General features: G+C 39.0%; 1 protein-coding gene across 10 annotated transcripts in view; it reads left to right on the forward strand.

Annotated features, from left to right (window-relative positions):
• Nucleotides 1–13,967, forward strand: part of GRIA4 (glutamate ionotropic receptor AMPA type subunit 4) — a 384,695-nt gene that overhangs the window by 300,747 nt on the left and 69,981 nt on the right. For all 10 annotated transcript variants that reach the window (XM_025893767.2, XM_073903663.1, XM_073903664.1 and 7 more), the window contains one exon: nucleotides 12,395–12,553. In XM_025893767.2, coding sequence (XP_025749552.1) covers nucleotides 12,395–12,553 — 159 coding nt within the window. The remainder of the gene's footprint in view (nucleotides 1–12,394; nucleotides 12,554–13,967) is intronic.

Raw genomic sequence — 13,967 nt, forward strand, 5'->3', positions numbered from 1 at the left:
ACCTACTTTACAGTCTGCTGCTGAGCGTCCATATGCAAGAGTCTGGCTGCATGCATTAAGGAACTGGCTATGATCCCCCATGGAGCCCAGGGGAGCTGGTGGGCATTTCTGTCACCTTCTCCCTCTGGCTCACTCCCACTATAAAACCAGGTTATCAGCCTGTCTCTAAAAGAAGACTGTACACATGCCTGGTGCCCTGCGTTTTACTCTTGCCACTCAAGGGATGACTGGATCTGATAACCAATGGAGCTTGCATTCACAAATCCCACAGGACTGTAGTGAACAATGAGGCAGCTCTTAACAGGTACGCAAGAGTGCTCACCCAGGTATTCCCCCAGGGCTCAATGGAGAGGGAACTGGCAAGTCTTTCCCTGAAAAGGGTTTGACTATATATTTCACAAGCTGTTTCTTGAGAGTTGGTCTTACCATCCGCCTGCATCTACGTGCTAACTGTGATCCTTTCCTTTGGAACACTGTCAGGTCCCTCAACTCCTAGGAGCCACTAAAAAAAAAAAAGAAGGCTGTTTGAGTAATCACATAGATTTAAAAGACAACCAGCAGTTTAGCCCATACTGACTGGATGAGGCTCATCTCCTGTACGACTCCAGTGTGTCAGGACTGGTGGACCGAATGTGCAGAAACCAACCCACACAGGAAATCAAGAAAAATGAAGAAACGAGGAAATACATTCCAAACAAAAGAACAAAATAAGTCTCCAGAAACAAATCTTAATGAAATGGAAATAAGTGATTTACACAATAGAGTTCAAAATAACACTCATACAGTTGTTTGTTGAGGTCAGGAGAGCAAGGCATTAACAAAGGAAGCATTTCAACAAAGAGTTAGAAAATATTAAAAAAAAAATACCAAACAGAAATCACAGAGCTGAAGAATACAATAACTAACTACAAAATTCAGTAGAGGTGTTCAGTGGTAGACTAGAATAAGTGGAAAGAAAGATCAGCCAACTTGAAGACAAGGCAGTGGAATCTACTCAATCAGAGAAGCAAAAAGAAAAAAAAAAAGAATGAAAGGAGTGAAGATAGCTTAAGGGACTTAGAATATACCATCACGGACCAACAGATGCATTATAGGGCTCCCGGAAGGAGAGGAGAGAGACAAAGGAGCAGAAAGCTTCTTCAAGGAAATAATGACTAAAAAGTTCCCTAACCTGGGGAAAGTCATATGAATCCAATTCCAGGAAGACCAAAATATACCAAATAAGCTGCATCTTAAGAGATACACACTGAGACACGTTACAGTTAAGTTATTCACAACTTTGAAGACTCTCTTTGAAACTCTCTTTGAAGACAGAGAGCATCTTAAAAGCAGCAAGAGGAAAGTAACTTGTTATGTACAAGGGAAGTACAAGACTATCAGCAGAAGCTTTATAAGTAAGAAGGGAGTGGGATGATGTATGTATTCAAAGTGCTGGTAGGAAAAAAACTGCTAACCAAGAATCTCTACCTGGCAAAGTTGTCCTTGAGAACTGAAGGAGAGAGAAAGAATTTTCCAGAGAAGCAGAGACTGAAAGAGTTGATCATGAATGGTTTTACAAGAAATGTTAATGTTTCAAGCTGAAATAAAAGGACATAAATTAGTAACATAAAAACATATGAAAGTAGGGCGCCTAGGTGGCTGTCGGTTAAGCGACTGTCTTTGGCTCAGGTCATGATCCCAGGGTCCGGGGATCGAGTCCCACATCGGGCTCCCTCTGCTCTGTGGGAAACCTGCTTCTCCCTCTGCCTTCCACTCCCCCTGCTTGTGCTCTCTCTCTCTCTCTCTCTCTCTCTCTATATATATATATATATATATATATCTCAGATAAATAAATAAAATCTTTAAAAAAAAACATATGAAAGTATAAAACCCACTGCTAATGGTAAGTATACAGAAAAATTCAGAATACTCCAATATTGTCATAGTGGTGGGTAGATCACGTCTAACTCTAACATAAAGGTTAAAAAACTAAAATATTAGAAGTAATTATAACTACAATAATTTCTTAACATATACACAATATAAAAAGATGTAAATTGTGACATCAAAAACAAAATGTGGGAAGAAATGTGTAGAATTGTAGAGTTTTTGTATGCATTCAGTTTAGTTGTTACCAGCTTAAAATAGACTATTATAGCTATAAGATGTGTTAGTAAAGCCTCATGGTAACCACAAAGCAAAAACTTATCATAGAAGAAACAGAAAACACGAAGAGAAGGGAATCAAAACATACCACCTCAGAAAATCATCAAATCACAAAAGAAGAGAACAAGAGAGGGAGAAAGGAACTACAAATCAACTAGAAAACAATTCACAAAATGTCAATACTAAAGCTATTCCTACTGACATCTATTTAAATGTAAATGAACTATATTCTCCAATCAAAAGACATAGAGTGGCTGAATGAATTTAAAAAAGAAGGAAAGAAAGAAAAAAAGACCTAACTCTGTGCTGCCTACAGAGACTCATTTCAGCTTTAAGGATACAAACAGATTGAAAGTGAAAGAAGGGAAAAAACACCATGCAAATGGAAACTGAGGAAGGAAGGAGTAGCTATAGTTATATCAGACAAATTGACCTGAAGCCAGAAACTATAACGGAAGACAAAGAATATCATTTTTAATGATAAAAGAGTTAATTCATCAATAAAATACAACATTTGTAAACACTTTTGCACCCAACAGCAGAACACCTAAATATATAATAAAGCAAATATTAACAGATCTGAAAAGAGATATAGCAACCCAGAAATAATAGGGAATTTAAATACCCCATTTTCCTTTTTTTTTAAATTAAATTCAAGTTCGTTAACATAGAGTGTATTATTAGTTTCAGGGTCGAGTTTAGTGATTCATCATTTGCATATAACACCCAGTGCTCATCACATCACATGCCCTCCTTCACGCCCATCCCCCAGTTACTCCATCCCCCCACCCACCTCCCCTCCAGCAACCCTCAGCTTATTCCCTATAATTAAGAGTCTCTTATGGTTTGCCTCTCTCTCTGTTTTTATCTTATGTTACTTTTCCTTCCCTTCCCCTATGATCATCTGTTTCATTTCTTAAAGTCCACATATGAGTGAAATCATATAGTATTTGTCTTTCTCTGACTGACTTATTTCACTTAGCATAATATACTCTAGTTCCATCCATGTCATTACAAGTGGCAAGATTTCACTCTTTTGATGGCTGAGTAATATTCCATTATATATACACGTGTGTGCGCACGCACATACACACCCCACATCTTCTTTATCAATTCATCTGTCAGTGGACATCTGGCCTCTTTCCATAGTTTGGCTATTGTGGATAATGCTGCTATAAACATTGGGGTGCATATGCCCCTTTGAATCACTATTTTTGTATCTTTTGGATAAATTCCTAGTAGTGCAATTGCTGGGTTGAAGGGTAGTTCTATTTTTAGCTTTTTGAGGACCCTCCATACTGTTTTCCAGAGTGGCTGTACCAGCTTGCATTCCCACCAACGGTGTAGGAGGGTTCCCCTTTCTCTGCATCCTCACCAACATCTGTTGCTTCCCGAGTTGTTAATTTTAGCCATTCTGACTGGTGTGAGGTGGTATCTCATTGTGGTTTTGATTTGGATTTCCCTGATGCCAAGTGATGTTGACCACCTTTTCATGGGTCTGCTGGCCATTTGTATGTCTTCTTTAGAGAAATGTCTGTTTATGTCTTCTGCCCATTTCTTGACTGTATTTTTGTTTCAGTACCCCATTTTCAGTAATGGCTAGATCCTTGACTCAGAATACTCAACAAGGAGACATGAATTTAAATTGCCTGTTGGACCACATGAGCCTAACAGACAGCGACAGAATATTCCATTTAAGAGCAGCAGAATATACATTCTTTTCAAGTACATATGCAGCATCCTGCAGGATAGATCATATATTAGGCCACAAAACAAGTCTTCATCAATTTAAGAAGCCTGAAATTATATCATGCAACCTTTCTAACCACATAGATATGAAGCTAGAAATCAATTACCAGAAGAAATTTCAAAAGTATGCAAATACATGGAGATTAAACAAATGCTTCTGAACAACCAATGGCTTAAATAAGAAATTAAAAGAGAAATAGAAAAGTTCCTTGAGAAAGTGAAAATGGAAACATAACATACTAGAACATGTGGAATAGAGCAAAAGCGGGTCTGAGAAGGAAGTTCATAGTGATAAATGCCTACATTAAGAAAAAAGAAAAATCAAATGAACAATCTAACTTTATACCTCAAGGAACTAGAAAAAGAAGAACACACTAAGCTCAAAGTTTGTAGAAGAAAGGAAAAAACAAAGGTCAGAGTGAACATAAATGAAATAGAGACTAAAAAGACAATAGATCAATGAAACTGAGAGCTGGTTTTATGAAAAGATAAACAAAATCGACAAATCTTTAGCTAGACTAAGAAAAAAAGAAAGAACACTTAAAATAAGAAATGTAAGAAGATACATTACAACTCATATGATACAAATACAAAGGATAGTAAGAAAGTGCTATAAACAGTTACGTACCAACACATTAGAACACTAGAAGAACCAGATAAATTCCCAGAAGTACACAACCTACACTATGCATGAATTATGATGAAAAAGAAAGACCAATTAACAAGTAAAGAGTTTGATCAGTAATCAAAACACTCCCACCAAAAAAGTCTAGAACCAAATGGTTTCATGGGCAAATTCTACCAAACACTAAAAGAAGGATTAATACCAATCCTTTTGAAATTATTCCAACAAATAGAAGAGGAAGGAACACTTCCAAAATAATTTTTAAAAGCCAGTGTTACATTGACACCAAAGTCAGATAGGGACAGTGCCAAAAAAAGTAAATTAAAGGCTTATATTCCTGATGAATGTGGATGCAGAAATCTTATACCATACACAAAAATTAATTCAAACATGGGTTAAATTCTTCAGCATGAGACCTGAAACTGTAAAACTCCCAGGAGAAAGCCTAGGAAGTAATCCCTTTGACGTTGATCTTAGCAATGTTTTTTTGGATTTGACTCCAAAAGCACAGCAACAAAAAGCAAAAATAAACAAGTGGGACCATGACAAACTAAAAAGCCTTGTACCTATCAAAGGAAGCCATTCAACAAGATAAAAAGGCAACTTACAGAATGGGAGAAAAGATTTGCAAACCACGTATCTAATAAGGGATATTAATATCCAAAATATACAAGGAATTTTTACAACTCAATAGCAAAAAAACAAAACCCACAACAACAAACAAATACCTCAATTAAAGAATGGGCAGAGAGGGGGCACCTCAGTGGCTCAGTCAGTTAAGCATCTGCCTTCAGCTCAGGTCGTGATCCTGGGGTCCTGGGATCGAGTCCCGCTTCGGGCTGTCTGCTCAGCAGGGAGTCTGCCTCTCCCTCTGGCTTGTGCTCTCTCTCTCTCTCTTTCTCAAATAAATAATAAATAAATAAAATCTTTTTAAAAAATAAATAAAAATGGGCAGAAGACTATTTTAACAAAAAAGACACACAGATGGCCAATAGTACATGAAAAAGTGCTCAGCATCGCTAATCATGAGGGAAATGCTAATCAAAGCCACAGTGAGATACTAGCTCACATCTGTTAGCATAGCTATTATCTAAAAGAGAGAACCAAATGCTGGTAAGGGTGTAGAAAAATGGGAATCCCTGTGCACTGTTGGGGAAATGGGAACTGATGCAGGCCCTATGGAAAACAATACGGAGATCCTTCAGAAAATTAAAAATAGCAATCCAACTTCTAGGTATATATCCAAAGGAAAAAAATCATAATATCTAAAAGATATCTATACCCCTATGTTCATTGTAGCATTATTCACAGTAGCCAAAGTATAGAAACAGCCTGTGTCCATCAACAGATGAATGGATAAAATATATATATACATCAGCCATAAAAGAGAAGGAAACTCCACCATTTCTGACAACATGGATGAACCAGGATGGCATAATGCTAAATGAAAGAAGACAGAGTAAGACAAACACTGCATGGTATCACCTATATCGGGAATTTTTTTAAGAAATCTAACTCCTATATTAACTCCTAGAGAACAGTGTTGCTAGCCAGGAGCTGGAGGGCGGAGAACATAGGAAGAAGTTAGTAGAAGGCTACAAACTCATCTCAGTTATGAGATGAATATGGTCTTGGAATCTAATATGTAACATGGTGGCTGTAGCTTGTAATACTGTATTATGTAAATGAAATTTGCCAAGAGAGTAGAACTGAAGGGTTCTCACCAAAAGAGACAAAAATAAAGGTAAACATGTGAGGTGATGGGTGTGTTAATTAACTCGATGGTGGGAACGCTTTCACGAGGTATACGTACATCAAATCATCACGTTGTACACTTTAGGTTTAATACAAGTGTACTTGTCAGTTATACCTCAATAAAGCTGAAGAAAAGACTGATTTAACAGTAGTAGCAAGAACTGATTTCTAAAATAATAATTCTTATTAGTTACTGGTGGCTACAAGTAGTCCAGACGCTATAAAATATTCTGTAGTCATAACATTGAAAAAGAAAGCAGAAGGTATGAAGGCCAACTCGTATTTACCAAAAAGAGAAGAATGAAGCAAGACAGACATCAGACATCCATATGTGCTGCCTAAAATATATCATGAATTTACAAGCACACATTTTTAAAGTAAAAGTTAAGGAACTCCCTTATAATTAAGCAGGGTTATCTCCACAGAGAAGCCAAATTTCATTATGGATATTTTTTTTATTCTTTTCAAATGATAATCTTCTAAACTAAGAAAGAAAACAAGTAATGTCCCAGAAATACTGGCTTCTTAGTGGCCATTAAATCCTTTACCTGAAATATCAAAGGCAGATTTCATATATTTAAATAAAATAACATTCCATTTCATTATGAGTAAGGATGCAAATGGGTTGTGAAAGCTCATCAGCACTACTCAAAACTGTCTTTTCATTATCCATAAGTTAAATTTATCATCTTCAGTTAACTATAATTCAATCCCATGCATCCTTCTGTCTTGATGAAACGGGAACAGATTGATGTTCTCCATGTCCCACTGGTTCGCTTTGCTGCTTGTGCACTGGGCTGGGACCTCACCTCCCCAGGCAAGGGCCGAAAGAAACGAGGATCCCTTTTCTTTGTGACTCAAACTTTAGACTGCTAAGCGTCCAGGAAGACCCACAAGAGTTGATGCCATCCGAATAGCATGAGCTTTGCCTGATATGTATGTGCAGGGACGTGCCCCTCCCGGGTTCTTGCAATTTTTCTGGTATCACTGCCGCTGTCACTTGGCACATCAAGGATGAGTAAAATTTGTAACAAAAGAAAGGTTGCTAAAATCTTTCTTTCCTCTGTCCTGTTTCTGGTTTGTATGTGGGAATGTTTTACTTAGACATACCTGTCGTCTAATTGTATCTCATTAGATTAAACTCTGTTCTAGAAATTTCCAAGATACTTAGCAGCAGGAAAACCTTATCTGTTGGTTCACTAGTGTCTGTTTTTCAGAGATTTAAGTAAGAAAAATGCTTCCCTACTTTGCCCATCGACTTCCTCATTTCCAGTTCTTTGTTTACTTTTCTCCCGGATTTTTTCTTGTTGCTGTTGTTGTTGTTTTTTAAAACAGGTGTGATCATATCATTTCCCAGCTTAAAGTATTTCTTTGGCTCTAGGCTGCAAATGCAGTCAAAGGATTCAGGGGCTTTGTGAAAGGGAAAGACCCTGAGATCTCTCCAGCCCTCCCTGCTAATGCCTGACATCTCACCTCTCCATAAAACTTCCGCAGTTCTCAAAAGGACACACAGCAGTGCCCATTTGTTACCACGTCCTACCAAACCTAGGCACCGCACTGCCAACATCCTTAAGGGTGGAGTATTGACACTATTGTCCCTAAGACACAAAATCCTTCCAGTTTTACCCCTTCTAACCCCAGATCCTCTCTCCCACTCCACCCCACATGTGCCCCTTCCCAAAACCAGACTAGTTCCCAGACACCTGATAGCTCTTTTATCTTCGCAGCTTTAGCTTTGTCTCCCTGGGAGGCAGTCCTTAGTCCACCCAATCTTGATAAACAGTCACTTCTTCCAGAAAGCTGTCCTTTCGTACTTAATCTGATAATGCCTCTTCGGGGCTCACAAGTCACACCAGGCGCCAATAATAGAGAATACAGTTTTTTTTTCATCCATGAACTCATTATCTTACCCCTCCTCTGTACCAAGTGTTGTCCACCATCCTGTCACCCAGCTGCAAATAAGACATTATTAGCACATTGCAAGATCACCAGAGGAAGAGACAATGTCTTATTTGACCTTCTAAAAAGTACCCTTACCCTCCCTCTTTGTTAAAGGGCTGCGTATCCTCCAGCATCCAGCTTCTGTCATTGTGTTTATTTTGTTGCTATAATTGTTCTAATTAACCCTCAACATAGATGCTTATTCTATAGACTGCAAAATGGGGTTCAGTGTAATTTGCCCAAGATCACACAGATCCTAAGTCTCAAAAGCAAGATTGAAACTCTGTCCTGTCTGATTGCAAAGAATAAATCAAATAAATAAAATTAAAATTACTAAATACTTGATGTAGCCACAAAGCGAGCATTCATTTAAATATTACCTATACCACCCTTGAGGGGGATCTGGCCTTACATTCTCTGTATTTGTATTCAGAGCTTCCTTCTGCCCTCCTCCAGCAGTTGCTCCTGGTGAGGAGCAACAAGAAACTGTTGACATTGTTGCACCTGCAAGGCAAATTCTTAAAATCTTGTTCTCATTTAGATTTCTAATTCTTTAAAATATATTCCATTTACATTTAGGAAAACACCTGGCTCTTTCTTGAAGTAGTATAAAATTATGGAATGATCAGGGTGTTAAAGATTGAAGATTAACCACAGCTCTTGCGTACCTGTCCCTGACCTCACCACATACAAACACACAGACATGCATACACCATCCATGCCTCGTTTGGAAGGTAAGGAAGTTAAGATACAGAAAGTAAAGTGATTTGTCCATATGTAGGCGTCAGGTTGGTGTCAGAATGGGAACTAGAACTCAGTTCCCCATATTTGCAGACTAGCACGCTTTTACTCATGGGCAGTGACCCCACTCAAGATTCCATGAACGTGAAGACTTTTTTTTTTTACCTTTTTCTTTGTGCTTACTGCATTTTTAACTTTTCTGCATTGAGCACATCTGATTCCACCATCTACATACTTGGTTACCAAAAATAGATACTTTAAGTCAATTTCTTAGCAACCTGGTTTTTAAAAGATATTAAAAGGAAACCTCTCCCATTCTACTTGGCAGCCCTTCTGTTAACCATACAAGAGCTGTCTCAATATGATTTCATTGTCCTTTGAGCCTGAAATGCAAAACAGCAGAAATATAATCAGAATTAGTCACACCCTAAAGGATGAGCATTTATTAAGCACCTGTGATGTGATAGATTTACAGATTTACATCAATAGCAGGATATCTGAAGTCCTGCCATTTATTATTTTCCTTTTGCTTCTTTACCCCCAGAGGATGTATGAACTGTCAATGGAAATTAAAAGGAAAACCAAGTTGAAAGTTAATCTTTCCTTAGGATGTCAGTATATTATATAGAGAGACTCTATATACTGTTTACTTAGTTACTAACCACTGATTTCACACACACACACACACACACACACACACACACACACACACACACACACACTGTAGAGTTACAATTTTACAACAGTGTCTCCTAGAACCTTCCTTCCACAATACTCTCTGGGTAAAAACTGAAGTCTCAATAGGCACCAAGGTAATTGTTTCCAAGAAAATGACTTCACAGCCTAGATCCTATCACTTTTCTATATAAAACTATTTTAAGGTGTATGAAAGGAAAAACATTGCCTGTACTCAGACATAGCTAAAATTAACTGAGCCACCCACCACTCATTCAGGTCAGAACTGAAAGAAGTTTAAAATCCGATGTGGTGGTAGTTTTTTCCTTCTCCTTCAGCATATCAGGATGGAATCAGAGAAATGTGGACTGTTATTTATCAGTGAGACTTGACATCAGATGGTTTTTCCGAAGGCTGCAGCTTTGCCTGTGTGTCTTGCAGCTGTGGGAGAGGCAATGGAAGGAAGTGTGGCAGGTCTTCTGTTTCAGCCATGCTGAAAGAAACTAATAATGTCATCAATTAGCAACTAATGCAATAGTTGAATCACTGTAGCTTTTAGAAAACGAATTTTTTTTGCCTGCCCATGGGTCTGCCCTATCTTCTCTTTGAAGCAAACAAATGTTCAGCTGACATTTTACTAGCTAGAGATTGGTGGACAGTGCTTTTCTCATTTCAAAAACATAGATTTGCTTTCTGGTGTCTAGTTTCTCTCCCAGTGAAATGAGAATGTTACTGATGAGCTGTCAAATTAGCTGGCACGTAATAGGCAGGAGATAAATATTTGTTGAAGGAATTAATTAATAACAGCTATCATTTACTGAATTCAAACCAGATGTGCTAGTGACTTTAGCATTGTTATTCTCATTTTGCACATGAGAAACCCACGGCCAGAAAGTTACAGAGGTGGATTCAGGACGTGGACAGTTTTCGACAGTATAACCCTCTCTCCTCTTACCTTGGGTAAGAATCCACGGGAGCCTAGGGCGGAAAAGGCCACCACAAGCGTCATCTTGGTTCTACTATGTATTTGCTATATGATCCTCAGTAGTTTTTCTGTAATCTACTGAGCCTTGGTTTCCTTATTTGTAAGATAAGTCTAATAATAGGATGTATCTCATCATCTTGTTCGGAGAACCAAACTAGATCATCTGTGTCAAGTGCTCAGCATAGTGCCCAGCACATAAGAAGCCCACCATCAGTATTAGCTATAAATACACACTCCCGGGGCTTTCCAGAGCAACTTCGCTTAGTTGTCAGTAGACTGGTCTGTTTCTTCTTAGATAGCCAAACAGCAGTGTGCATATATAGCCTGCTTTGTTATTAACGAAAAACAGAAGTTTCCGAAACCGAGGCTGAGACACATTACGGCAGAGGCAACCCCAGGCCCTGGTCTTCTCCCTGATTGTTGTACTGATTCCCGTGCTAACTGCGGGGTCACTGCTGCGGAGTTTACTTTTGCCAAAAAATAGAAAAACAAAACACTTTCCCTTAGTTCACTCACACAGTTGAATCAAATTCACATAAAAACAAAAACAAAAACAAAAAAAACTTGGGGCGCCTGGGTGGCTCAGTTGGTGAAGCATCTGCCTTCGGGTCAGGTCATGATTCTGGGGTCCTGGGATCGAGCCCCGCGTCGTTGGGCTCCCTGCTCCACGGGAGTCTGCCCCCACCCTGCTTGTTCTCTGTCTCTCAAATAAATAAATAAAATCTTTAAAACAGATAAAAATATATATATTTAAAATTAAAAAAAAACACTTCACTAAATACTAAGAGAAAACCAAAAAAAAAAAAAAAAGCAAATACAGATGCTAGAAACTCATGTGTGCACATGTGTTTGTGTTGGGGGGAGTTACTTTTCTCTGAGCCAATACCTTTGGTTTTATTAATTCACTTACCTAGTAGGTTTTCTCCCCTCTTCTTCTAATTGCCCATTTGTTTTACACTTGTATTGAGTGTTTGTTTTTGTAAAGCACCTTACCTAAATACTTAGCAGGAAAAAAAAAAGGCCAGGTATAAAAAAAATTAATGATAGATAGATAGATAGATAGATAGATAGATAGATAGATAGATGATAGGAAGGGGAAAGTAAACAACTTTCCAAAATTTTTGCAACCCACCTGTGGACACTCTTCCCTCAGCCCACCTGGTGAGCATCATCTTGTTTCCCACACACAGAAGTCCACGAATGTCCTATATCTTGCTCTTTTCTCTTCCGTTACCATGTCCCAGGATTTCGAGGATTGTAGTGACTCATAGAATCAAAGCTTTTACCCTCCCTGGCTCAAATTATTGGCTCCGTCTGCTTTCAGACCACTTTGTAATTAAACTGAACCCCCCTAAAAAGGTGCTGCCCATCACAGACCCAGTGTACCATAATACCTGGATATTCCCTTCACATAAGACACATTTCTACATATCTGTGTGAGAGGGCAGTTATGCCCTCAACCGGGGACTTTTGGATGGTATCATTTTCATCTCCTGTATCCGCCTCCATGCTTCATAAAAGGCATTCAGAGGCATTCAAGAAATACTTGTTAAACTGAGTTGAACTGAAAATATTTTTATCCTTTTCTCATGTATTAGACTTGGGATGACAGAATTTAACAGCTAAATTAGGCATAATTGAACCCTCCATCGTTTCCAGCCATTGCTTTATCAGAAATCTCAATAGATATCCATGTTGGTTATTAACTTATGTTACCATTGAAGAGCTGAAATGTCTAATGAACTGAACTTAGCAAACTGCCGTGCTGATTTCTATAGGGATTCAAGGATATTTCTCTTGAGAGATTTATACACGGTGGAGCCAATGTTACAGGATTCCAGTTGGTCGATTTTAACACACCTATGGTGACCAAACTAATGGATCGTTGGAAGAAACTAGACCAGAGAGAGTATCCAGGATCTGAGACTCCTCCAAAGGTATGTGTTTACAGTACGAGAGCCAAAACAAGAAGGCAGAGTGCTATCTTGCTTGACTGCGGCTGGGTATGTGTGTTGCATGACTCAGATTGTTCACCACTCCACCCACGTCTGCAAATGACTCCCCACAAGGGTTGATTTGGGGGTCACAACCAAATTTTAGCAAGTAGGCAAATTTACAAATACAGGATCCATGAATGAGGAGGATCAGATGCACTCCCTTGAATTGTACTTGATTTTTTTGATGTCTCATCAAAGATGTAAAACATGAGTTCTGATCTTGTGACTCCCTGCCCTAACGCAAAAGAAATCTTCTGGAATAAAGGTATTCCACAAGATAGGCCTAGCAAGTCTTTCCAGTCAGATGTGCTTCTGCTTCCTGTCTGGCCAGCCAAATTGAACTGCCCTACATTTTCCCCTCCTTCCCAGTCCCTGTGCTCTTGCCTGGACCTCCACTGCTCTCCACTTCATTTCCATCTGTCAAATCCAACCACCCACTGGGCGTTTATCTCAAATGCTGCTTTCTCTAGGAAGCCTTTCCTTAGTTTTCCAGAAAATATGAGCCTTTCCAGCTGTGTGATTTCCATAATATTTGACTGTGTTATTCTCACCAAGGACTTACCATAATTTTTTATGTACTTCTTGTTTCCCTTCTCTAAACGCCTGTGGAGCAGCAATGATCTGGGACACATCTTGTCCTTGCGGCTCCTGGCCCGTGTCGGCACCGTGTTCAGAGAGCTCACAGATGCCATATGCTGTTTCATTCTTGCAACCACCACAAGAAATAGTCACTGTTACCTTGCTCAGTTTGGTTTTGCTCTGTTTTGTGTTCCCTAGCTGAAAAATGCACACATTTCCATAAAACTATGAGTAGCAGAGTTAGAATTCATGGAGTTCTTTCTTCTCAAAGCCCAGACTCCTGGCGTTGAGCTATGATTCTGCCAAATTCTGTCTTGTTATCTGCAAACCTTGGTAAACAGAGCTCGCTTCTCCGTTGCAATCACTAGTTAAAGCAGGAAATAACTCTCGGCTAAGACCTTAGTTTTACCCTGCCCTAAAATGAAGTATTTATTCAATAAGAATTTTCTAGATGCCATCTAGAAGTATGCACCCATAAATATGATTTCTTGGACTTTAACACAGTAAGACATGTGGGAGGGAATTAAATCCCTTGAGAAGGTAAAACCTATTTAAACTTCCGCCTCTTTCCACGTCTTAGCTCTATGACCTGTCAAAGGTCTTTGTTGCTCTAGCCAGCTATCCACTCTGTTCTGCTCCCCTCTGCATGATATCTGCCCCCCTCTGTATGATATCTGCCCCCTCTGTATTATATCTGCTCCCCCTTTATGATATCTGCCCCCCTCTGCATGATATCTGCCCCCTCTGTATGATATCTGCCCCCTCTATGATATCT

The sequence above is a fragment of the Callorhinus ursinus genome, unplaced genomic scaffold (assembly GCF_003265705.2).
Source record: "Callorhinus ursinus isolate GAN/ISIS: 27379988/994484 unplaced genomic scaffold, GSC_fseal_2.0 scaffold19, whole genome shotgun sequence".
In the NCBI taxonomy this organism is placed as follows: Eukaryota; Metazoa; Chordata; class Mammalia; order Carnivora; family Otariidae; genus Callorhinus; species Callorhinus ursinus.